The 27,093-nt window shown below is 37.3% G+C and overlaps 1 protein-coding gene across 1 annotated transcript in view; it reads left to right on the top strand.

Annotated features, from left to right (window-relative positions):
* Positions 1-24,023, top strand: part of CCNYL1 (cyclin Y like 1) — a 31,609-nt gene extending 7,586 nt beyond the window's left edge. The window contains exons 2-10 of the mRNA XM_054586198.1: positions 1,072-1,146; positions 2,822-2,856; positions 8,762-8,862; positions 11,978-12,013; positions 13,162-13,213; positions 14,024-14,143; positions 17,615-17,781; positions 21,512-21,674; positions 22,839-24,023. Of these exons, the coding sequence (XP_054442173.1) occupies positions 1,072-1,146; positions 2,822-2,856; positions 8,762-8,862; positions 11,978-12,013; positions 13,162-13,213; positions 14,024-14,143; positions 17,615-17,781; positions 21,512-21,674; positions 22,839-22,949 (860 nt within the window). The 3' untranslated portion in view covers positions 22,950-24,023. The remainder of the gene's footprint in view (positions 1-1,071; positions 1,147-2,821; positions 2,857-8,761; positions 8,863-11,977; positions 12,014-13,161; positions 13,214-14,023; positions 14,144-17,614; positions 17,782-21,511; positions 21,675-22,838) is intronic.
* The last annotated feature ends 3,070 nt before the right edge of the window (positions 24,024-27,093 follow it).

Below are 27,093 nucleotides of genomic sequence, written 5' to 3'. Positions count from 1 at the left end.
TAGATTTGACCACACAATGCCCTTTTAAAAAAATAGAACCGTTATTATATGGTTTGGGAACTATTATCTTAACCATTCCTCTATTGGGATCTTGGTCCACTTTCTTACATGATTAGTTAAGTGGTTTGAGATGGACATTACTAAGGAGTATCATAGGGTTCTTTTTTTTGTTTGTTTTAATAACAACCTTGTTATCCCATACGGTGGCAAACTTTGTTTTATTAAAATACAAGTACCTGTTTGTATTCTTCCTGAACTAGATTATCCCACCTTAGTGCAAGGTGGATTTCAGGCAGACCTACTTTTACACAGGTACAGAGAAGTTTTTTTCAAGTAGCCCTATGATTAGCTCCAGAAAGTATTCTTAGTGAAGCCCCAAAATAACCATGTGGCATAGAAAGAAGAAGTGAGAATAGCTTTGGAAATTGGGGGCAAAAGTTAAAAATTACTTTTATGAAAGTATTAAATATCACTATCATGAATGTATTCCTATAGATTAGAACATTGAGCTTCTATGCTATCCTTTTAAATCTGCCACAGTGAATAGCCCCCGAGTAAACCACAGCCAACTAAATAAGTTCAGTTATTGAATGGAGTTAGAGTTAGCCTAAATGTCTAAAGAATATTTGCCAAAAACAACTCACTTGGTTTTGGCATATTTAAACATTAGTTGGTATCTGACAGTAATTGGTCACTGCATAACTTGCTTCTTGAGACGTCCTGGAATGTGTTAGTAATACCAGCATAAAGGAGGGTGACTGTGTATTTTTAATTGATAAATAGAAGAGGGAAAGCACAAATGTGTTTCACCTAAAAGTTGAATAGATTATTTAGGTGCAAGTTAAAAAAAAAGTCTAAGACATAGCTTGGTTTTATTCTACAATTTTGTATTTTTCCAGTAGAATTTCTATATTGTTGCCTTTACTAAAATTGGCTTGTTATCATTGCTGAAAACTCTTCCCAGCACTATTAAAAGTGATTAAAATTGATGATGTGTAGCTATTTTTAATCTTATGTTTTTCTAAGTGATTAGAAAACTAAATGATTACTTCTTTTTCTCTTCTTATACAGAGTTGGCTTTGGAATCAAACCCTTCCGACCACCCGAGAGCGAGCACAATTTTCCTGAACAAATCTCAAACGGATGGTAAGACAGTATTTTTTCCCTCTGAGAAGATTGAAAGCTGTTTTTGTTTTGTGCGTTATAGAAAGTATTTAAAAGAATTCATACATTGGTTTAAATGTTTCACTTTTTCATCTACCTACCCTTTTGATTTTAATATGTGATGATGGATACACTTCTCTTTAGTTGCCACTGTTTCAGTGAGAACAGGTGGACTGTTTACACATTTTGCCACCTCTTGATCAACACAGTCAATTGGCCACATGATTTAGATGTGGTCTCTTTCTCCTAACTATGTCCTTTTCCCCTTGTTCCAAAGAGCACACATTTTAAAGATGAATGATAGGATTTAGGTCAGAGGTTTTCATTTGAACAAATGAAAGAAATTAGTTTATATAGGACTGAATTTGTGATTTTGACCCCATTTTACATAGTGCTCAAATGATTCTATATCACATCCAGATTTATACTCAGAACTTTTAAACTATTCAAAACTCTCTCGTTCTGAGGTAATGCTGTGCCAAGGTATATCGGAGTAAACATATCCCTAATGGAGTTTCCCAGAAGGTTAGCCTCAGCATGTGTTAATTTCCCGTGTCCTATTTGTTTCAGGATAACAATCAGAACTGCAAGATTTTTACACTTCTGCTTGCCTGCTTATATTTGTTAACGTTATGTTAAATCTAGTTTACTTTCTTAAAAAGCCACACATGATCAAGTCTTCCAGTTGATTATGACAGCAGAACCACAAGAAGCGAGGGTTCTGTAGTGTTTTCAGTAATGCAGCGCAGTATAATATGGGGGTTTCTAATCTGCCTTTTCATGGTGTATGTGTATTTTGCCTGTCTTGAGCTGTTCATTTTTGGTTAGAATTGCTCTATTCCTCAGTTTCTTCCAGAGCCATGGGCTGCTCACATGTAGAGAGAGAGTGGAGACAGTAAAGGAAAAACTATCCCATGTCCCTCTCTTCGGTCTTAAGGAATAAGTGCCTCTGATGCCCAGCCTACATTAAAGAAGGTGGTATGGGAAACAAAGTACAGCCCAAGAGCCTCTTTAGAGTGTTTATTCTTCTTCTGGCTTTTGTTAGAGTGAGTCAATTTTGTGTGCTGTAGATATGTTCTATTAGGTTAGCACACTCATTTTAAAATTTAAATTTAAATAGGTTACTTTCCAGTTGAGTAAAGACCCATTTATTTTTTTAGTATGGTATTTTAGTTGATTACTAATAAATGGTTCAGAATGCTTCTGAGGGCGTTGGTGTATGTAAGGGCTAGTGCCTGGCCAGAAACTGGTACTTAGGGCTGTCAGCGGTTAGATCCTGGTGATTCAAGTAAGGTGGGTATAAATGTAGGATTAGAAACTAGTACTGGGTATTGAATACGTAACAAGTAAAATGTATTAGCTGTTTCTCACCTCACCTAATTTCTTTGCCCTTTTTTTTCTGTACATGGAGGGTCTTTTATTTGTACCTGATGTAGAATATCTGTTAGGTCAAAAAGTAAAACTAAGTTTTTAGCTTTACTTTATGGGGCTCATCTTGCCAGGTGATTTAAATTATAAATTTTGTTGGAAATTATTTTTAAAATGGAATGGAATTTTGTCTCATTTTGAATGTTGGTAATCTGTCAGATAATCAGCAACTTTTATTTTCCTGTGGCATTTGTATCAGAATTGATCAGTTAATTTTTTTTATTCTTAGTGCGAGAAAAGAGGAAGAACAACTATGTAAACCATGTAAGTAAACAGTTGAAAAGTTAAGTAAGAAATTAATAGTTTGAATTAAAAGTTGTCTGCCATGATTCCTAAAAAATATAATGGACCTAATACTATTAGCATAGACGTCTTTTTGTAGATTTTCTAAATCTCCTTTGTTTTCCTTATTACCAAGCTTATGAATTCAGAAAGGTCTTTGGCTTAGTACTGCCATTTCTTTAAGCATTCTGACATTAAGTTAAATTTCAGTAGCATGGTTGTAGTATAAAGATTTGCCTTAATTTTAAATCTTACTTTTTTAACAAAAGTAATAAAAGTGTAACAGCTAAGTTAATTTCAGCACTATTTATGGACTTCCTGTCATAGCAGGTGAAAGTTAAGCTTTCTTACTCTATCGTGCTCTTATTTCCCTCCCACTGTTCCCTCAACATGTAACACGTTTTTCAGAAAATCAGAATCACTGTTTATATTACTATGACTATGCAAATATTTTCACCACTGAGCCATTTAGTTCTGTGGCTGTGCCATTTTCTTGTATAACCCTCATTCTTTTTCTCAAGTGTAACTGAAATCTGAGCACTTCTACACTTTTCCAGGATAATATAATCCCCCTCTTGCCATGATCTCACACATAGCCAAATGCAGTAAGCAGGTTGGTCTCCCTGCTTTAAAAAAAATAAAAGTAAATAATAATAATAATAATAATAATAATTTGTACCTAACAATCTAGTAATTTGACAGACAAAGATGATTATCAGACAGAAATACTACACTTACGCTACATTAACGTAATACCTAGTAATTCTTCATTTCTGTGTGTTTGGAATTAATTTTCTAATTATATTCTCTTGCCTGTTTTCTAACAGCTATTTTTTCCCCCAAATGTTGTAACATGTCACATGCCTATCAAAAATATTTTCCGTCTACTAAACACATTTGTTCCTTTTTTTTTCTTGGAAACAGCCTTCTTCAGCCTTTTATCATCCTGCTCTAGTATAGACTGGTTTTCCCTGGGCCTGCTCTATGCCTGTCTTCTTGGCATATCTCTTTGAAGTCATCTAGGAGCTCACATAACTGCTTTCTCATGTTGGATCCCCTATGTCCTAGATTCTGTTTCCCTGTCTTGTTATACTCCCTTGTTTTCCCGGAGCACATGGAGCACATTTCCCCAGGAAAGGGCACCTGGGCAGATTTTAGAGTTTTAGCCACTCTGCAATGCTGCCTATTTGATCAAGTGTAGAATTCTAGGTTGAAACTAATTTTTGCAGAATTTTTGAGAAGACATTTCTACTGTTTTCTCATTTACAACATCCCTCTTAAATCTGTTGACATTGTATCATGCATTGTATATTACCAGTTTTAGTCATTCTCCCCTATCTCTTCCTTCTCTGGAAGCTTTTAGTACCTTCTCTACCCCTGGGATTCCAAAATTTCGTAATGTGGTTTGGTCTGTACCTTTTCATTTTATTGTGGCCATTAAGTCTGCAGATCTTTTCTCATGTAAGTGAATTTTTAAAACAGTATTTTCTCTGTTCCTTTTCTTGTACTATTTGTATTACTCAGAAGCTGGAACTTTTAGACCAGTATATGTTTATGATTTTCTAATGTTTTCCCCTTCTTTTTTCCATTTTATCTAAAAAGAAATCTCTACTTCCTAGAGATTTACTTGACTTTATGCTCCAGCCTTTCTATTGAATCTTTGTTTTATCTATCTTGTTTTTAATTTTTTTAAAAGAGTTCTTTTATAGTCTCTTATTCTTTTTTAATAGCATTCAGTTTTTTCACCAATGCACATTTTTGCCTTTGCGAGGTTAAGAATTATTTTGTTGAAGTTTTCATTTGCTTCTAAATTTTATCACTCATTAATTTCCTTCTTACTGTTTTGATCTCTCTTACTTGCTGGCTTTCCTCAGATGTGTGGTGGTCCCTGGCTGTATCTTAAGATCTATCTGGAAGCACCAGGACAGAGCAGGATTTTTGTAACTGATAGGCCTTATTGCAGGATTTTGGGGTCAAGCCTGTGAATCTGAACCTGCTTGTGGTACTGTCAGATAAACTGGCTTTCTTATTCCTGCCCCAGGCACTCTTGTAGGAACCAAGTTTGTGCTTCCTCTGTTCTGCCATGTCACTTGCTGCTCTTCAGCTTTCAAACATTAAAAATTACCTGCCATTTGTCCTATATTGTGTATAACCTTTTCTTTCTTTCTTTTTCTTTTTCTTTTTTTGCCTTTAATTCTAATGAGACATCTATGAAAAGAAGGGGAGGAGAAACAAATTTGTAGTCAGTCCCACCATGTTTAAGTTAAATTTAGAACCTATATTTAAAGTGTAAATCTAAGTTTAAAGTTTTAATTCAATATAATTAATGACATTAATTCAGAGAATATTTTTGGCTTTACCTATTATTAGCATACTACACTTTTCTACTAGAGCCTTAATTAAAAATTCTATTCAAACCACTCATCCTGCCATATTGTCCCATTAATGTGCAACATAGATGGAACAGTTTTCATTAATGCATGAAGTGTTAGAAAATTTTAGGTTAATTAAAAGTCATTAATTATTAATATGCAAAACTTGTAGAAAAAGTAGAGAGAAAAAATAAACTTCAGCTTTATTTTTTAATGGATTAAAATGAGTCAGTTAGACACAACGGGTAGGGGCAGTATTTCAGGAGGTACTTGACCTTTGATAGTAAGGTTTGGGTTGTGACTTACTATACTTTTAGGTATGATTATTGTTCTGGTCTTTGCCAGTGAACCTTAAGTCTACTAAACAACCCCTTCCCATGTAAAGATTATAAAAGTCCATCTATTATGTTATTAGTGCTGAATGAATGAAGAGAAAGTATGATTTTTTGTCCCTATGTATTCTGTTGACCAACTTTAATAATACCTAAGGTCACTCAATTGTCAACAGTATTTTGGCTGTTTAACTTTTTTTTTTTGTTATTTGCATTTCATATCTTTATGTTTGTCAGTGTAGTTTACTGAGGTGGTAAGCCAGCAAGAGTCAGTAAGGCTTTAACTAAACATAAAGGACTTTTGTCTAAAGTTTTCAAGCAAGATGAGGGGTAAGTAAGCTGATGTTAGCCAGTATATCTAGGCTTTGCCCAGAAGCTTAATTCTGCCACCCTCTAGTGAATACCAGATACTTGATACTGAAAAGTTTGAATAGCTGGGACCAGGCCTGGACCGCTTGGAAAGCTGTCAGTGTTTCCTTGGTTTGCTGATTTACTAAGTGAGCCCCCATAGGGTTGTAAGCCCATGTCTAATTAAGGAAGGAGAGAGGAACCCTCCCTAATGAAACATTTAAAAAGTTTTAGCACTAACATTCAAAGATAAACCAATATACATTTAAAATAGAAAAAGAATTAGAGGAAAATGGGAGCAAATATCACCCAAAGCTTTACCAACTGGTCTGTATTTTGGTGCATTTTTTCCCTATCTTTTATACTCCCCCAATATATACATTTTTGATCATAATTGACTTTATTATACTATATTATATGCCATATTACACCTTAATAGTAGTGATCTTAAAAGATAATCTTCCATTTAGAATAAAAGTATTTGAATGAATTTACATTTTTTTATGCTGTATTTGTTGGGGTCTTTTTTTGAGATCCCAAAAATAAAAATAAATTACATGTTAACTCTATAGCTTAAGGAACATAGGAGAGTCTTAGCTATAGCTAAAACATTTCTAGCTTAAAGGAGAATTTTCCCCCAAATAGTGGCACTTTTCAAAAATATGCTGTCTGGAAGATTTGGTTAATAAGGAATAAATACCTTTGCAGTAAAACATCTGAAATAAGTGAAATGATGTTTTAGAGATATTTTTGAATGTTGTCTACTGGCAATTTTTAAATGCTCTTTATTTTAAGGGGCATGAACTGGATTTCTTTAAGCCCCATCTTGTGTGTATTTGTGGGGATACTGATGGGAAAGTATGACAGCATGCTGAAAACTATTTTATGTTAATATGAGGAAGGAAGGCTCATCTGAATTCGTTTTTAAAAATACAACAAAACCAAGCATATTAAAATTGTTGGTATTCTGTAATATTAAAGAATGCTACTGTTACTTTCAGCTACTTACAGTGACTGGGATTAGTTATTGGCCTTATTTTAAGGAAGAGAATTGTCCTAACATAGTTTAGGCTATTTCATTACTTGATTATTTTTGTATTGTTGGGTGTTTCACAAATCAATGGATACTTCTAAAGTGTTTTAAAGATAGTTTATTCTTTAGAGGGTCTCAAAAAGTTCATTGTCACCTCTTCACTGCAGATAAATTCTAATTTGCATTTGTAGTAAGATTTACCTCCCAGTTGTAATTAATTTTAAATAATTTGTCAAATACTAGTGGAACTCCTGATTTGTCTCAGATTCTGTGCTCAGTGGCTGGATGGAGGTAGGAAAAAAGTCCTCCTTTCCCTAGGGAAGCTTGATTTTTTTTTTTTTTTTTTTTAATATTCTCACCTGAGGATATATTGAAGGCAGAGAGAGGGAAGGAGAGAGGAAGGAAGGGAGGGAGGGAGGAAGAGAGGAAGGGGAAAGGAAGGGAGGAAAGGAGGGAGGGAGACAGGTAGATAGGGAGATGGGTAGGTAGGTACATCGATGTGAGAAACATTGATTGGCTGCCTCCAGTAGGCCCTGGCTAGGAGTCAAACTGACAACCTTTTGGTGTCCAGTAGGCTGACACTACCCTGCCAGGCTGAGAAGCTTACTTTTCTATTCGGAGGGCTTCCTTTAAGCAATTGATACCATGTAACAAGTGGTAATTCAGATGCCTGAGTGTGCAGAAAGGGAGAAGTTTTGTGGTGTGGTTGCTGTCAGAGGTACCCTGGAGGTAGATGGGGGGTGGGGTGGGGTGGGGAGGGAGTTAAGCTTACTGGGACAGGGAGGAAAAAAAGGCATTATTGGCAGAGAGCGCAGCATGAGTGAGGCAGGGTTGTGATGAGTGTCAAATAACTTAGGGAATAGAATTAATAACATTTAGAAATGAATGGACAGCATTCTTTGAGGTTCTCACTGGAGTAATGTAATGACAGTCTGATTTAAATATGAAATGAGAATTAAATAGTCGAAGTTGTTTTATCTGTTTTTTGGATGTGAGAGAATCTTAAAACAATACTCCTATCCTCCAGATAACTGAGACCGAGAGAGACCTTTGACTCCCTAGCTTGTCAGCAAAGGGCAGCCCTGGCGCGCGCACACACACCTTTGAACTGATAAGTGTTTTGTCACACTGTCTCCTGAACTACTATATATTATTGGCTTTCATTTACTGCGATAAAATGTTCTTGCTTCAGCCCTGGCTGGCATGGCTTGTGGACTGAGTGCCATACTGTGAACCAAAGGTTTCACTGGTGCTATTCCCAGTCTAGGGCAAGTGCCTGGGTTGCAGGCCAGGTCCCCGGTAGGGGGCGCGCGAGAGACAACCACACATTGATGTTTCTCTCCTCTTTCTCACTCCCTTCTCCTCTCTAAAAATAAATAAATAAAATCTTTAAAAAAAAGTTCTTGTTTCAATATTATATAAGGCATTATGTTTTATTGTAGTAAATGAATAGTAGAAATAGAAAATCTTAACTGCTTTTCCTTGCTTAAGACAAAAACTCTGAAATCTTTTTCTAAACATTTTACATTATTATAAAGGGAATGTTTAAGGGTCTGCCAGGTTTGATTATAGGTACTATATCAAGGAGAGAATTTTATAATCTATTCCTCAAATCTTGTCTGTGGAAATTAGAGTATCTAATGGTTTTCCCGTAGAGCTGTACATGATAACATGCTCAAACAATTCATGGAGTATAAGAAAGATCCTAATGCTTAATTGTTTAACATTTTAACGAAGGAAAAAACACACTTTTATAGGTTTAACTTACTGTGACATTTTCTTCTATTTCCCTTCCCCTTCAGGTATCTCCAGGGCACCTTACTAAAAAATATAGCTCATGCTCAACAATATTTCTAGATGACAGCACAGTCAGCCAGCCTAATCTTAGAACCACAATACAATGGTGAGTACAACTAGGTTGCCAGGGGCTGAGTGACAGACCCCGTTATGCTAAAGACATCCTACCCATATATAATTTCAGTCATTTGATTGCCCTTTTCAGTGATCAGGTTAAGAAACTGATGCCAATTAACATATTGATTTCAAGGACCTAAATATGAATTTTCAATTTCCATTTTAATCTTAGAGTGGATGGAAGAAGGAAAAGCCAGTTAGCAAATAAGAAATCCCAGAAAAAGTGCTTCTCTTTATTTGATGCATTTCTGTTGTTAAAACATTGTTGAACTTAATAAAAAGAAGAGGTGCTTTTTATTGGATGGTTCTAGAAGAAAAGTATTTCTTTATGAGATATAGGCCTAAAACAATGTGTGTGTACTACTTTGGAAGCTACTCTTGGAAGAAGGAACAGTTTGTCCCCTATTGGCACCAGAGTGTATGTGTATTTAAATTTAATTAGATTTTGTCAGATTTTCCCCATCATACCTTTTCCCCCCACAATATTTCTGTATAAAAATTCACTTCTCCTTCCTATACCCTAAACAGGGGGAAAACGCATCAAACCAGTCTTAAGAAGTAACTTTTCAAGCTAATTTCTATGTGGATATAATTTGTTCAACTGAGGTTTTAATTTCATAGATACATTAAATTTAATTTTATATATCTATATATAGATATATAAATATCCAAGACACTATATCAATCAATATATAAGAAAATCACAGCAGAAAAAAATGAGAAAGGCAAAGTTTCAAAAACATAGCCATAGTCAAGTGTTTTCTGAAGGAAACATGAACAGTGTGTCATGATGATGAGAACTAGTCATTAATTCCTAGGAGCACCACATAGTCCACAATTGGAGATGCACTTGAAAAACACCCTAATATGAACATTTCAAGCATATTTAAAAAAAAAAAAACAAAGCAGGATGTAGAGATTCCTGACTCCCACTGGGGTTGTCCAAGAATATGTGTGTTAATTTTCCAGGACACAATTTGGAAAATGTTATCTGAAAATATTAATAGCCTCATCCCTGATTTTATTTTTCAGTCTTAAAAATCTAATTAGCTTATAAACTTAATTTTGTTCTGATGTACTAGCTTTTTTTTTTTTTGCTAATTAAATTATCAGTAATTTTTACTTGTTAAAAATAGCATGCTCACCGTCATAATAATGTGACTTTCTTCTCTTCAAACAATAGTTAAGATCAAGTTGCGTTTCAGCAAAAATTGAGCCTTGTCTCTCAAGTTCTGAGCATTGGCACCTATTGAGAGTAATCACTGAATATTTTTATTCAGCCAAGACACTAAATCTATGAGTTAAAAAAAAACAAACCCCAAAAACTCAACTTTGGCTGCATCCTGTAGCTTTTTTTTTTTTTTTAATTCAAAGGATTCCGATATTACAGCATATAATTCAAAAGTAATTTTAAAGATTAACCTTGCTCAGAAAAGCAAGTTTCATGGTTATTTCTCCAAATTAATCTAATTCTTGGAAGTACAGTAAGTTTTATTTTGTTCTCATTAAATTTTGAAGATGGTCATTTTCAGTACATTAACTGTTGGTGAAACAGAAGTTTACTGAGAAAATTAATAGAGCTAATTGGTTTTTAGGGATGATTTTGAAAAACATTTATCATGGGGTAGTAGTACATTGTTCTCAATGGGGTGGATGGGCCTTACTAGAATCATGTATGCAACTTTTTTCAAAATATATGTCTCTAAAAACATGCATTCCATCCCTCCTCCCCCAACACTGTCTCAGTCTCACAAGTTATTAAGCCGAGGAAGGATGTGAGGCATGATTATATGGACAAAGGCATCCTGGGTGATTCTGATCTTAACCCTAATTCATGAGTTCCCAAATTTGGCTGTACATTGCAATCACTTGGAGAGCTCTAGAAACAACCCCATGTCTTCTCAATGCCATATAATTCAGAATGTCTAGAAGTGGAAGCCAGGTAGCTTCTAAGGCTCCTCAGGTGATCCCAATGTATGGCTAAGCTTGGGAACCACTGCCAGGATAGAGTGTAGGAGAACGAGAACTGCTTCTTACTATTGGCGGGACCTTGAGCAAGTCCGTTTTAAGCCTTGGTTCCCTTATCCATAAAATGGGTTGTTGAATTAAATGTTACCTAAGGTTCAGTGGTCGTTTTCATCTTTGAAATTTTATGCTTTGAATTCTGTGATTTTTAAAATCAATTTGAAGATAAAACTATTTGAAGCACTATAGAAGTATCCATCTTTGATGCATGCTAACAATGGTATAGGCCTCTTTACAAGTGCTGCTAATATTCTAGGGGCCTAGTTACAAAATTCAGATTTGCCTTTCCTCAATTATTTTGAGCTTCATTTTAGACACCGAGGGCAAAAGGAGAAGAATGTGTGTAACCTAACCAAGAGAACCCATTTGTTGCCCAATACACAACATTTTTGAATAACTTAGGAATACAGTATTTTTCACAGTATCTGAGGACTTACATCTGCTCGTTAATATTTTATTTAGACTAACTTGGAAGTAATTTATTAAATAACTACACTGTATAGTATTACGCTACATTGTTAGCACTGCTTATTTCAGGAAAGCTGGTATTGATTTTGTGAGTTCTTATTGCTATTAAATTGTCTGATAATTGTGTAAAAGTGATCTTAAATTATTTTATTTGGTATAGAGCACTTTTATTTACCTTTTGGGAAATGATAGGAAATGGGTGGGCAGGTGGATATTGAACTAGATGAACTGAAATGCAGGGCCTCAACAACTTTCTTTTAAAAAAAGCACAAAAACTACTGGATGGCTTCAATTTAAGCATGTGCACAAATACATATATCTTGCACAGGATGAAAGATTCTATGAGTGGAAGGGCAAATGGTGGCAAACATGTAATAACATATATTATAATAATCAACCAAACATACCTTCTAACAGCATATTATTTAGCATTTTGGTTCCCCTATTTTTGCTAAAAGCCAAAGAACTAAAACAAGGGGGGAAGCACCCATATGATACTGTTCTGAAAGAGGATTGCCAGGCAGCTGGGAGGTCTTCCTCCACTTTAGCCCCTTCTAACATGTTTTCAGACATATTAAAATCAATTGTTACAATTTTTTTTCCCTCCACAGTGTGACGTTAGCGATATATTACCACATAAAGAACAGGTGAGTTTTAAAACCTGCCTTATTATTCTAGCTAATAAATTTGCAAGATTTGAAATTTAGTGTTAGGTAATAACTATAGACACTGGAATAAGATATAGACTGCTTTTATTACATTATTGAAGTCAGTCACTTGTTTTTGCCTGAGAACTCTTAGTGCTTAAGTTATTGTGGATCCCCACGAGTATTTGTATTAGAAATTAAAATTGAGAATTTAAAAATAAGTCCATTATATGTTAAAAACAGGATTTTTATCGCACTCTTGAAATTTTGAGCTAGATAATTCTTTGTGGTGGTGGATTGGATTGCGCATTATAGTCTCTTCAGTGGCATCCCTGGCGTCTGCTCCCTCTGCTCACAAGATGCCAGTAGCACCCTCTGCCCACTCTTCTTTGTGATAATAAAAAATCTCTCCAGCCATGGCCAAATGTCCCCTGGGGGACAAAATCACCCATGACTGAGAACCATAGTATTAACATAACTTTTTATTAAAAATATTATTTTTCATAACAAAAAAGTTGAGTGCGAGGCGTGCTATTTACTTACAAATCTCTTTAATGTCTGCCTTATTAATGTCTTCTTAATGTTCTGAAGAAGAGAGTGACTGCTAGAGCAGGTTGGTACCACTGCCTAGAGACATGCTCAGAAATCAGTTTTCCTCACTTTTGTTTTTACACAGTCAGTGCATATGACCGTATAAAAGCAGACAATGCCTTAATATTCCTATAAAAATGGTTTTGACCTCACGGGCCTCCTGAAAAGGGGCTGGGCCCACAGGGGTGTCCAACCTTTTGGCGTCTCTGGGCCACACTGGAAGAAGAAAAGTTGTCTTGGGCCAACATTAAATACACATATACCAGGGAAAACTGATAAGCAAAAAAAAAAAAAAGAAGAAAGGTTTTAAGTGAATTTACGATTTTGTGTTGGGCCGCATTCATAGCCATCCTGGGTTGCGGGTTGGACAGCCTTAGGGGAACAACCCAAGAGGCCGGCAGGACAAACTTGGAGAACCACTGGTCAAATGAGCAGAGTGTATTATGCTTAGGCTCCTCCCTCCCTCCACCCCTTCGTTACTCCCAGCTGATGTATTCCTAAGGTATTAATACTTTCTGATTTAGGGTTTTTTTTTAAACCACATTCTTATTTTTTAGAGATGCAAATAGATCCTTGGATATTTTTGATGAGAGATCACATCCACTCACAGTAAGTATCAGTTTTATTGAGGTTATATTTTTCTCTCACACAGCTGTATTTATGTCATGCTGATTTGTTTTGAAATTAAGTACTAAAAATTACCTCCTCTAACTTGAAGTCAAAATCATCCTTCTTTAAATCTTCTTCCCCACCCCATGTTGTATCTAATTATTTTACAAAAGGAGTGTTGTAGAAGGGATGTAAGAATTGAGTTGCAGCTTTGTATAATTAGTAAGCTTAGCTAAGTAAATGTACCCCCAAAACAGAAAATATATATTTGTAAGATAGTTTTCAGTAGCATCAAACAATATAAATATCTATAAATAAACTTGATAGATATCTTACATCTCTATGAAGAAAATTAAGTTAATCAATATGACAAAAACTATCAAATTCACTTCAGGTGCTTTATAGCAATTTGTGGCTGGTGACGACTGTATACGACTACACCACTGTATACAGAGCCTTAAGGTTGCAGGGAACTGAATGGGTATTTTCAGAGTTGATTGCAGAGACACATGATATGGTGATCAAGACTTAAACCTAAAAAGAGTTTACATTTAGATAGAATTCTATAGTGGTAAGGTGGAAAGGAACATACATACATTTTTTGAGGCTGTGCCTGTATTTTTCTTTAATGAATGTTGGTGAGTGTTGAACCGCTATTGTTTTTTAAGATCCCATAAAAGACTAATAGACATGACACCCAATAAAAATTATTTTAAGGGGCATGTGAGCATAAGTAGAAGACTGCTGTCATAAGAATCCTTTACTTTTCTTCAGTGGATACTTATGTTGCATTTTTTTTTCTTCTTTCAGCGAGAAACGATTCCAGAGGAATACTTTAAGCATGATCCTGAACACAAATTTATTTACAGATTTGTTCGTACTCTTTTCAGTGCCGCACAGCTAACAGCTGAATGTGCAATAGTAACTTTGGTAAGAGCTCTTCTTTCATAAAGCATCTCTTTCTATCTTGTACACAGGGTATGGTCCTGTTTTTCAAATAAAAGAACTTTTTTAAGAGAAACCTATCACAGGAAGTAAAATATACACATTGGAGCTTAAGAATCATTGTAGTTCAAAATGTTGCAATTGCTTTTCCCATCTCAAACAACTGCAGTTAAAGGCAGCAGGTGTGCTGGTCGGGGAGGGTGGGGGCAGTAACAAAGCCATCTGGCCCACAGGCTGGGAGGAGGCCTACGAGGCTGAGCCCCAGGCAGTTCTGACGTGTGCCTTGGTTGAAAACTATAGCCTTGAATTTTCTATTCCTCGGAGGATGGGTGTTAATCCAACCCCCCTGTTTTCTTGGGACTGCCTATGAGGTTGCCCAGGGTTATAGTGCAAGCAGTACCTGAAGAGGCTTTGCCAGTTGCCTGCTAAGCTGCAGCTGGGGAGGATCTTTGTGTCACCCTTACAGAATTCCTATGGTATGGTTTTATCTTTTAGAATAGTAAATCCTGTTCTGGTGAGAAGTGATTAGGATTGTATTACTCCTCCCTACAGCAAGCTTGAAGGGAAAAGTCAATGGCATGGTCTGCAGGGAAAGAATACTTAGTTCAGTGCCTCCTCCCTTAGTATCCAGTTAAAATTTTGGAAAGAAAGCTTGTGCTCCTGAATGGAGACCCCTCCATGGGCACTGGATCAGACACAGGCCTTTTCATGGAGTTGGCGGCTGCTGGGAGTGCTCAGCGCATGCTGAGGAAGGCAGCAGCGCTACTTCCATATGGGGAGCTAGGTAATACCGGAGGGAGAGATCTTTGTAGACACGTTAAGCTTGATGGACCTGCAGCAGCAGAGCGGCAGTGTCTAGTGATCATTTCAATAGGTGAGATTAGAGCATAAGTCTGAGCTAGAAGTAGGGAATTAAGAGTAGCTGTTCAAATGCAGAGAAAGCATATGACTCAAAAGTGGACAGAAGATAGAACTGTGTGACAGAGGGTAGGTATTCAGTGGATATTTAGGGAATGAGGAACTTCTCGGAAGCATTTAGCATTTGACCACACTCTCTGTTGAACCTCATTTTATCTTGGCTTCTCTTTGATTATTCTCGCCTGGTTTTCCCACCATCCTAGCCACCCCTGGGGATTGTCCCCTAGTTGCTTATAGTACTTACAGATTTAAGTGCTGAGGAAAGAGGAGAGAACAGGTTCAATAACATTCTTGCCATTATGGAGCTTGTATTCTAGTGAGGAAGACAAGTATTTTTTAGTGAGTGTTCTTAAAAAAAAAAAAGATAAAGCAGGGTAGAATGATAAAGTGATGACAAGCGCTTACTCTTTTAGATAGAATGATCAGGAACAGCCTCTTTAAAGAGCTAGCATTTGGACTGTGTCCTGATTGAACTGAGGAGGATAAGGAGCTCTGGTATTACAGGTAGAGGGGACAAATGCAGGATTCTGAGCCTAGTGCAAAACATGCTTTGTGTGTTCAAGGAACAGTGAGGGGTGGCCAGTGTAGTCAGAGTGTCAAATGAAAGAATGTGGGACATGGCAGCATAGAAGGGCAATGCCCTATCCTACAGGGCCTTGTAGCTTGCAGGGCGTGGGAATAAGTTAATTTTTATTTCATGGGGAATCTTCGGCAGACGTTGAGCAGGGCAGTGAAGTGCCCTTAATTAAAGCGGCTGTCCTGGGGAGAACGACTGTAGTTGGGAGGCTGAGGAGTCAGGAGGCAATAACAGTGATAACAGGTGAACAGGGACAAATAGACTACAAAGTGTGGTCAGATTACCAATGATAGGTAGAGATAAGAATTGCTAACAGATTCGAGCAGGCTAACTCAAATGGAGGGTTTTGCCCCAGCCACTAGGTAAAATGGCAGTGCCCTTTATGATTCTAGGGAAAGCCTGAGGAGTGGAGAGTTGGGGTGAAGAGCTCTTGTATGAATGCATGAAGGCACCTTAGCAATGGTTGTTTCAGTAAAGTGACAGTGGCAGGGGACAGGCTGAAGTGGGTTCAGGACAGAATGGGAAGTGAGAAGCAGCATCAGGGCATTTACTGTCAGCAGAACAAGAGGAAGCATTCTAGGGGTGTGGGGGGCGAGGTGGGAGCAACATAAGGCATCACGTTGGGGAAAGCCTCTGGCAGACAGGGAGGGCTCTTCATAAAGAGGTAATTGTGGGAACAGTGTGCTGCAGAAGTGGGATGGATTGACTTCATGATGGAAGAGTGAGCTTCAGCGAGAAGAGAAATCGCAATTCCACTGCCACAGGAGGGCAAGGGGTATGAATGAATAATGGCAAGTTTGCTGGTAAAGATGACAGGAAGTTGACTAAATGCTAGTGTTGTGTAAGTGCCCCTAATTATTTCTATAAAGTATAGAGTAGGATACCTGAGAGCACTGAGTTTTGGGGAATGGGTGCAGAATTTCACCAAGAACATATAATGTTTAATAATCATTGGTTTTTGAAAACACAGTTGAGTTTGGACAACTTTGGCAAGTCTGAGCTGTCAGTCTGATAACCTCAACATACTCTTGAAAACTGGACTTTTTTCTTTTTGTCAAATGGCATATATACTCTTGAGCAAAGCATCTTTTGAGGTAACAACAAATCACAGTTTACCTCTATAATCTTTACTTAGCTGTTAACTTTGCTCAGTTCTTTGTAGAATAGACATTTAATAGATGTAAAAGAAATCCTGAAATCTCACAAGCTTCCTGGCGGATTTGGAGGAGTACCAGGGATGAAGAGACTGGCAGCTCTGTTACCACCAGAACTGACTAAAGCTTAGATTATGTAAGGCAGAGAAGAGTTGCATAAAATGATAACGGAGATATGAATATTAGGGGACATGAGGAGGACTATCCTTGGTATGCATGTGAATACCTGGCAGTTGCACAGCCCAGCCTCAAGTACCCTTGTTTGTACTGCCTGCCCTGCTGCACCACACAGCAGCAGCCACTGGGAGGCTCCATTGACCACAAGTTTTTATCTTCAGCGCGTGCCACAAAAAGACCTAGTTACTGTGAAAAGAGGATGTAAGTGTGCTCAGTATTACCAGAGACTTACATATTCAAGTATTATGAAAATCACAATATAACTATCAGCCAGGTATGAACTCAAGTGTTTTATCGAACTAGTTGAATTTACACTGGGCCCGTGTATGCTGTTTTTTATAAGTGGAAAGTTAATAACAATGCATTTCTTCAGGATGACCTTTACTAAGATGCACATTCACTCCTATGACCAAATATTGGGCTGGAAATTTGCATGGGCAAAGTAGGCAGTTGAGGTATCTGATTTGCAGCTGTGACTTGGCTTCTGGCTTTGACTGGCCAGCAAGTCTCTGTAGAACCTAAGAATAAAGGGCATGTTAAAAAATAGATGAAATCTGTCATTGCTAACAGTTCTTATCACAGCACTTAAACTGAACTAAAATCAAAGACCAGTGCTCTCTACTTTTGCAGGTTTACTTAGAAAGGCTTTTAACTTATGCCGAGATTGACATTTGTCCCACTAACTGGAAAAGAATTGTTTTGGGAGCCGTCCTTCTTGCCTCCAAGGTTTGGGATGATCAGGCTGTATGGAATGTGGACTACTGCCAGATCCTCAAGGACATTACAGTTGAGGACATGTGAGTTCGTAAGATTTTGGTGAACTTTCTAACCATTTTCCAGTACCTCATTTGCCCCCACAAAGTTTATATGTTAAATATTTGTAAGGCTTACTTTGTACAGGTAACTGAAATACGGCATAAAATTAAATACTTCTTTCTTATCCATCTTTGGTGTAAAAATTCATATTCCTCACCATTAAGTGGGTCTTAATGTGCTATTCTTGTAATAATTGGCTTGATAATTATTTCTGTGGTGGTTTTTGGCATTTTACAAGTTCACTACCAGAACAACAAATATCTTCATAGCTTTCCTAAAGGCATTTACTAGTTCCTGTCCATTTTTAAGGGGCATACATCTAGCCCTTGAAATCAATGTTTGACCACTGTTACGGTCTTAGGAGCACTAGCCTATTGAGAGGTCATAGCTTAAACCTGAGTGACATATGGCATATTTACTTTTACAGGTCTTTTTATATGAAGTTCTGTTGTTAAATGAAACCATGACCAGCCCTTGCTGGGTAACTCAGTTGGTTGTAGTATTCTGATATTGCTAAGATTGCAGGTTCAGTCTCTGGTCAGGGCACATACAAGAATCAACCAATGAATGCATAAATAAGTAAAATGGCAAAAGAGAGAGAGAGAGAGAGAGAGAGAGAGAGAGAGAGAGAGAGAGAAAGAGAAAGAAAGAAAAAGAAAACTTAAGAAACCGTGATAGAAAATTAGCCACAGCCCTGACCAGCATGGCTCAGTTGGTTGGGCGTCATCCTGGTAAGTGAAAGGTCACCTGTTTGAGCCCTGGTCAGGGCATGTGCCTGGGTTGTGGGTTTGGTCCCTGGTCAGGGCACATGCAAGAGACAACCAATCAATCATTCTCTCCCTTCCTTCCCCCCTCCCTCTCTAAAAATGAATTAGAATTTTTTTTAATTAAAGAAAAGAAAATTAGCCACATATAAAGGATTCATCCCTGTGCTGTCTCCTGCCTGTTTAAAAGAATTGCTCGTGTTTCAAAATGAGTTTGATGAGTTAGGAAGCTCCTACCTCTCAGGCAGTTGGAGAAGCATCACTGGGCATCACCCTGTGCCCATCCCGCTCGAGAGTTTCCTGGGGCACTCAGCAACCACAGCAGTGCATCGTCGTGGGGCGGTAGGTTAACCACTGATGTGAGAGGGAAACACTAAATTTAACAAGGGCATTTGATCTGGCCACACTGACTACTGAGAAGGCCCCCAAGGGTGGGAGGCTGGATAAGCCAAAGAGGTACTTGCCCGCAGACTCTCAGACTGCCCACTTACCAGTGGGAGTGTCTTTGTGGATGGCATTTCGGGACATGTGAAAGAACACCTCTGGGTAATATTGAGTAGCATAGGAGGAGCAAGAGCATGGGAGGTAGTGGCAAAAGTTTGTTTTTGTTCCCTTTGCTCATTACTCTAGAAAATTTCTAGATAAGACTTACTCAGAATTAGCAGTTGCATATTTATGACTGAAGTGAGGATACCTGTGACCAAGAGAAGGGACCAGTAATTGTCAAAGTGGCTTTTGGTGTAAATGCCCACTTTGATAATAGTGTAAATTGAGGACTAATGGTGATACTTCTGGTAGCTGTCTTAGCAAACTGTGTCAGCAAATAATGAATTTGAAACAAATGGAAGTACTTCTGGAAGTTGCAGAAGCTAAAGTGACTTTGATCACCACTGTCATCAATCTTCAGACTAGTCCCATGAGGAAAAGAAAATTTGCAACCATGAACACTCGCCCTGCCGTAATGGCAGCTGAAATTTTCTCAAAACCTGCAACTAAGTTGGCTGGGGCTCTGTTTGTGATTGTACCATCAGAGAACATGCAGGGAAATATGTGGCTTTTCATAGGTGTGGGCTCCAGGGGCAATGGTGGCAGTGTCTGGCTACAGGAAGACTAGTTGTAAACGTGCTTTTTGTGTACAGAGAAACACCAGGAGCTTTTGTTTATGATCTTTGGAAAAGGGAAGGCATTACAGCAGTGTTTAGTGTACATTGGTTTCATCCCCTTGCTTTGACTATTTGTAATGGTCTCATTTGGAGTCTAAATTGAAAAGTCAGTGTCTGTCAGCTTTTTCCTAAAACTTTCCAACATCCATGTGTCTTTTTAGAATATATTTCCCTTCAGAAGAATAGGTTAAACTGAGCAGCTGCTATTCAGAAAACTTGCTGTGCCTGTAAATGGTATGCTAGTCAGCTATCTAGCCATTGAGAAAACAACAAAAACTCCAGAAAATGCATATTCTGTAGGCATAATGCTTTTCTTCCATGATTAAATCTCTATTAATAGCATGTTAATCCTATGAAGTACTGTATTTCTACACAATTAAAATGTATTAGTGCAGAAAATATAAAAGGGTTAGTGAAGTGCATTTATTCCTGTAGTAAATTAAGTCCTGATTAGCTGATTATCACAACATTATCTGATTTACATTTCTATAGACTTATGGCCATATGAATAGGAAATGAATTTTGGAGGTCATTTTGGAGGTCGGTTCAGTTGGGTTTAAAGTTCGACAAATGAGAATATCTCATCTCTGCTCATATTCTGACTGCTGTCCACATATAAAGGTTTCAGCTTTCAGGAGAACAGCCTTTGTTGACCTAATGGATAAAATATTAAAACTTTAAAACTAAAACACCAAATATGTTAGAATATAAGCCTCTCATGTTTGTTCAAGTATTTATCATTTCTATATAATTAACTCTGTCAAGGGATTACTGTGAAAGTAGTATGATTTACTCTAATTTTATATTTAAACACTTGGCAGGTGACAGCATTATGGTCACATAGCAAAGGTCTGCTCCCAGCTTTCCTTGCCCACTTTATCGAACTCACCCCGTGGCTGTGTTCCCCTGCCCTCTAGCAACGACGGTGGGTGCTGAGTGTCTCAGGGTTGCTTTCCTAACACAGGAGAAACACTTGGAGTTTGAGTCCAGATCTCTATCAGAGGTCATACCATAAAGTGGGTTCGGTCCAGCCAAGGTACCTGTCTTTAATCTCTCTGCTTCCAGTTTAAAAAGTGCATCCTGTCCTGTCATAGTGACAGTTTCTCACCCCAGTAAGATTAAGGTGCACAGAAACTTGCATTACGCCCTCTGACGTTAGCCCCTGAGCCGGGGCACAGGGAGGGCTTCCCGTTCCCATCAAATGTGGCTTATTTATTTATATATTTGAGATGAATCCTTGCTGCCTCAAGAGTTTTCCCCCTCAGGGATAATAGCAGTGGCTCTCGATGCATCCATTTGTTGCCGTGGTGATGTGCCCACTCCTTTTGTTGGTGCGTCTCTACTTCAATAAGCCCCTTCCTGTTATCGGTCTGGTGAAAATGCCTGCAAGTTCTTCAGAGCTAATAAACAGCACACATCACTCCTTTCATCTGATCGCTATAGTGGGGCCTTGCGAGTGAGCAAGGAGCACGAATCGAACAGCTGCACTAATGGAACTCTGAAGAATGAGCCCCGAGTCAGCAGCACGGGTGCCCAGAGGGCTGTAACCTGCTCCCCCCTTGTCCCAAACTCAAAGTGCTGGGATGTGGGAAGGACCACCAGTAGCTGTACCTTGTTTGAATATTAGTGTATTAATATAACTGGGTAGCCTTTATTTGTTTCAAAACAAGATTTAGAGCCATCTTAATAGCTCAGAATGATATTTTTGAAGATAGCCCAGTTGACTAAAATTGTCCTGTGTTGGTTTTGTCTCCTCCTCCCCCCACCCTCCACCCCCACCCCAGGAATGAGATGGAAAGGCATTTTCTGGAGCTACTTCAGTTTAATATTAATGTTCCTGCCAGTGTTTATGCCAAATACTACTTTGACCTTCGCTCCTTAGCAGATGACAACAACCTGCCTTTTATTTTTTCGCCTCTTAGCAAAGAAAGAGCACAGAACCTAGAGGTAAGGCTGTGGAATCAACTAAGTAGGGTTTCTGTCAGTCACCAAAGCCAACATCGGTGGATATATCATAATAAGTAATTAGGAAAATACAAAGCTTTTTTAAAATTAACACATTGAAAAGTAGCTTGTTATAACCCTTTCACATTATATGTCTGGTGTCTTTTATGGTTTCTACAAGGATCCCACATTATAAAAAAAAAAAAAATATTACAGATCTCTTCTCTGACCATAATTCAGAATATTTTAAATCAAATTTAACCTGTTAATGGTCTTCGATTTGACCCTTCCTTATGACCATATATGAATTTCTTACAACTGTATCACTAATTATATCTACATATATAATCTACTTACCATTCTTACATCAGTGTGCAAATTCATGTCTTTTCTATATATAGTCCAGTTCAGTCCCATGAGTTTATTAACAAAGCATTAGTTGCTAACCAGAGGAACATACAAGTGTACTTAGACTGTACGATGTGTGTTTCAAATACTGGGGGTAGAAAGTACATGGGTTTTTAATGGAAATGGTAAATAGATGGGACAAAGTAATACTTATGGCTTATGACTTCTGGTGAGCATACAGAATTATTCACAACTGAAATGGTCGCTTTCTGTGGTGCCTTGGTGGTACTTTAGAATAAAGTATTTTTCGACCATAATTAATGTGCAAGTAAAATAGTTCCTTAGGGTGCTTCAGTCATTAGACTTTTCCTACTGTCCAATAAATTACAGAACACACGTGCCTCATTACAATTTGCTTAGAGTATATAATAGCTAATGAAGATTGGATAGAATTTGAATAGCTGAGTAAACACTGATTTTGCCCAAGTGTATGTTCATTAAGGAACACAGGCAACAGATGATACTGTTCTTAGGAGCCTATTATGCCCATGATATCTTTGGAAACCCAGTTTTTAGATAAGTCTAAATTCCCCTTTGCTCTGGCAATCTAATCACAGCCCCTAAAGGACTTACCTTAGTGAATTAGCAAGAAGTAGCATCCCCAGAACCTGGCAGTGTAGACCTCAGCTACCCAAAGCAGCAAAACTATGAACTGTATAAAGGAGAGTGAATGTACGGCTTATCAGTGGTGCTTTTTTAGAGGTTAGAACCCTTGTTTTCTTTAATTGGACCTATGTTCTATTTGATTGCCTTTCCTAGGCCATGTCCAGATTGTGTGAAGACAAAGACCTGTGCAGAGCTGCTCTGAGAAGGTCTCTCAGCGCTGATAATTTTATTGGTATTCAGCATTCTAAAGCCATCCTGTCTTAAGGGAGAAGTGAGGGGTTGTAACATTGTGAGCCCCTCATCTCCAAGGACTGGAAAAATACCACGTCACCTGCTCAAAAACCAGCAAAGGCAGTCCCTCATCTAGGAGGACTGGAGAAATACCACCTCTCCTGCTCCAGAACCAGCAAAGTTAGTGAGAGAGACATCAAGCTGAAGAGACTTGTGGACAGCAAGTATTCTGCTTGTAGCTCATAGGAACGAATGAGACCTTGTCAATGCAATACACTCTTTGTCCTTTACTAAACAGTTACAAACGCCACTCCAAGCAAAAGCTCCCAACCCACACACAGGTATTTGCTTACAGTGTAGGCTGATAACTGTGAACTATGTGAGGCTTTTTTTTTTTTATTGAAGTTTAAATTTTGAAACTTGAAAGACACTAACTATATATAATGTTTATGTCTTTCCTATTTTTCTGAACTGCCTCCTCCAAAAAAAAGAAAACAAACCCCTCCCCCAAAGGAAAAAGAAACCCCCCACCAATATTGCTGCATATTCCTTTACAATCAATGCAGTATTACCATTAAAACATGGGACTCCTAACAACTCATAAAGCCACTTAACAACAGACTGTAGCATTGTTAGGTATTGAAGGATTCTTCCTACTACATCATGGAAGCTGCTAGTCATTATTGGCAATCAGTTTAAACCAAAATGCTGCTGAATAACACTTGTCATTCAGTTCTTTGCAGGCACTACTTATTAGCATATTAGCATGTTGGGGATAAGAGAAAGTTTCAGTCATTGATTATCTAGTTATATTGGGTCCACGCTACATATCTTAACTATAATGTGATTTTTAAATAACTATAAGGATGCTTATTTTCTGATTTTTTTTTAATGTATCAAAAGATATTTTCATAATTCCAACCAACATGGTGGTCCAGTGATAACAAGCAGGTAACAAAATATTTGGTGCTCCCCAAGTACAGCATAGTGTGCCTGGGCCCTCCCGGGCGCTCCTGCGGAAGTAGCAGTGCCACCACTCACAAAACATCATGTGAAAGTTTAAATTTCTATTTCTTGTAAACTTACTTAGTTTTGTAAATTGTAAAATGACAAAGATTGGAACAAAAAAGTAATATTTAAATTTTAATTTTTTTGTTTCAGCCAATCTTTGCCATCTTCAAGAGGGAGCTGAAACAAAAAATTAAGACTAAAAGCGTAATATTTAAAATATACAAAACTGAGTTTTAAGAGACATTTAAACTTTCAAATGTTTTTTAGGCTGTAGCATTTATACTTCAAGTGCCAAAAATTAAAATTGCACTGAGATTTTAGGGAGACACCTTGTATCTCCACAGAAATGCCCTCCTCTTTTAAAAATAAATCTTTGCAAGTCATCATATAGGTTATTTGTATTGCTTTTTATTTATTTTTTGTTTTTTCGTTGCTTTTTCTTTTTTTTTTTTGCTCAATCCCTCCCCCCCCGGCCCTCCAACACTCCCCTCCCCCCGAGCTGTCAGCCTCCTCTCTCTGAATCTGTCTCCGTTTTGCTTGTCAGTTCATTTTGTTCATTAGATTCCACATATGCGTGAAATCATATGGTACTTGTCTTTCTCTGACTGGCTTATTTCACGTAGCATAATGCTCTCCAGGTCCTTCTATTATGTCACAAAGTGTAAGATTTCCTTTTTTACTGCCGAGTAGTATTCCATTATGTAAAGCTTTTTTACATCCACAGCTTTTTTATCCACTCACCTGCTGATGGACACTTGGATTGCTTCCAAATCTTGGCTATTGTAAATAGCTTTGCAATAAACACAGGGTGATTAGATGGTAACATTTGCTTTCTCTTAAAACATGATAGGTCTATTTTGATACATACAAGATTCTTAATGGTTTAAGTTCTAACCTTTTAGGATATATAATAATGGATCCCCACAAACAGCATTATAAGGAAACTTAAGTATAATAGATTAGAAAATTTTTCACAGAAGAAACAAAAATGTAAATCTAAATAACATAAAGCGAATCACTAAAATAAAAAAAAAAGTTCTTTGCAGGGCTGTGCTGTATACCTGCTTTGATCATCAAAGTTTTATTTTGTTTTTCTACTTGGGAAAGGAAGATTATGAGCAGCAGTGTTAATCCACATGTAATACATTGAAAGGAAGTGGACCCTAATAGGAGCGTTTTAAAAGTAGGTGATAGGAAATAGCTCTTCTATCCTGCATGTAGACTTGGCTGCAGGTGTCCCATTTCAGTCTTGCTATTTAAGAGGAAACACGAATTTTAGGAACCCTTACCCCAGGCTTTAAAGGGCAGGGAGTTAAGTAACCAATCTTTTAGAAGATTGGTCACCTAAACTTGAAATACTTTTAAAAGTTAACATTCTCAACTATGTGAAATCTTTTTTCTACCTACCTTCTCAAATGTATTGCTAGAAATTTTGCCTATAAACAAAGCATTTCTGGGCCAGGGAATACTTTCTTTCAATATACAAGGCTTCACATTATACTGAGTACTGCTGGTTCCATCATTTTTAAAAGACAGAAACAAAAAATAATGGTATATAAAATACTACAATCTACCACCTCAAAGAAACAAAACAAAGCATTGTTTATGGAGTTCAGAGCTTGGAGATTTAAGTATTGATTGCAGTTTTATTTTGAAAAGAGTGCTAAACTTATGTGGTTTTTCTTCCTCATGTTTATATTAAAAGAAAAGCTAATAAACCCTATTTTAATTAAAACATGGCTAGTGTGTGTTTGTAACTCCTCTCTCTATTCACATAGCATTTTCTCTCTGCTTTACTTACGTGTTTTCAATGAGCTCTGATAGTGAGGTCTTAAAGTATTTCCATAAGCTGGTTTGACCCTTGCCTCTAAGATGTAGTCATTTGTCTTACATTCTTTTCAACCTAAAGAGAATTTATTACACCTAAAATCATTGGCCACAGTAATCAGTGGCATGGTGCATTAGATGGCATCTTTGAATGGTTCATTTTTGTGCCAAGAGGGAAAAGCACATTGGAAAATAAACTTAGGTAAAATCAGAGAGAAAGGAATTACAGGGAAACTGTACATTAGAATGTGAGTTGAGGGTTTCAAGCAATTTAACAGGGCAGAATATGAAAGAACGAACTAGAATTGTGTTTGCTTTAAGGAGGGTGACTTTAAACAAGCCACATAATTTGACTTTAAAATGCTACTTGCAGACTTAACATTTCAGTTAGAAATTTACAAGGTTCTCTAAGATCTCTTTACAACTAAGATCCTAGCCACTTGGCTTGAGCAATACTCAGTAAACCCTGATAATTTTGCTGTATTGTCATGCATCTTATTTTACCACCTAAAGGTCAAATCTCATCACTTGTTCTTGATTAACTGTTGATTAAGATAAATGATCTGATTTAGTTTAGAAGGATGAAATATACGTATATAAATATATATGTATCACATATCACTGTAAGACAGTTTGCACCCCATACTAATATGCTAGCTACTAAATAGCAATGCTGGCATATATGAATGGTCAAAGGGTAAAAAAAAGTTTGGAGAAGGCACATTGGGCACAACTCTGGTTTCAGGAACAAGTTAGTGGATTAACTAGAATCAATAAAACTTGGTCTTTCCCCTTTGGCTTTAATTCTACAAGGTGATAAGGCCATTTTGATAAATGGGAAATTGAGTCAACTTAGAATATAAACCACTGAAAGTGAACAGGTTTTCTGACATGTGGGACATGGAAACTAGTTATTAGTATGACAGTAACTGACAGTTTTCTCAGGGTTTTATACCTGGGAAGGTTTGTTCCCTAAAGTAACAAGACTATAAAAGAATATCTGACTACCTTGACTCAAGTTTATTTTCATTCTTAGTTTTTTTCCTATTGGAATACTGACCTCAATGAAATTTTAACTTTGTATATTGTGAACTGAACTGTTAAGTCTTCAGTACGAGACAAAGGTCTGAAATATGTTTGAACAAATTGCCATTTTTGTATGTCAAAAATCATTGCCTATCAACAGTTTCATATGGTTCATCTTAAAACAACAACTTAGGACCCAATGTTTCTGGTTAAAGAGAAATTCCTTCCATGCTATATCAGATTCCACATGCCCCTCTCTTTCATATTTATTCTTACTATGTCCCATATGCCCACACATTATTGAAATACAGCA

Source organism: Pteronotus mesoamericanus, unplaced genomic scaffold (genome assembly GCF_021234165.1).
Source record: "Pteronotus mesoamericanus isolate MK-2021 breed Mesoamerican mustached bat unplaced genomic scaffold, CSHL_Meso_final contig_90, whole genome shotgun sequence".
Taxonomy (NCBI): domain Eukaryota; kingdom Metazoa; phylum Chordata; class Mammalia; order Chiroptera; family Mormoopidae; genus Pteronotus; species Pteronotus mesoamericanus.
The sequence above is the reverse complement of the archived record's forward strand: the minus strand, read 5'-3'. Positions and strand labels throughout refer to the sequence as shown.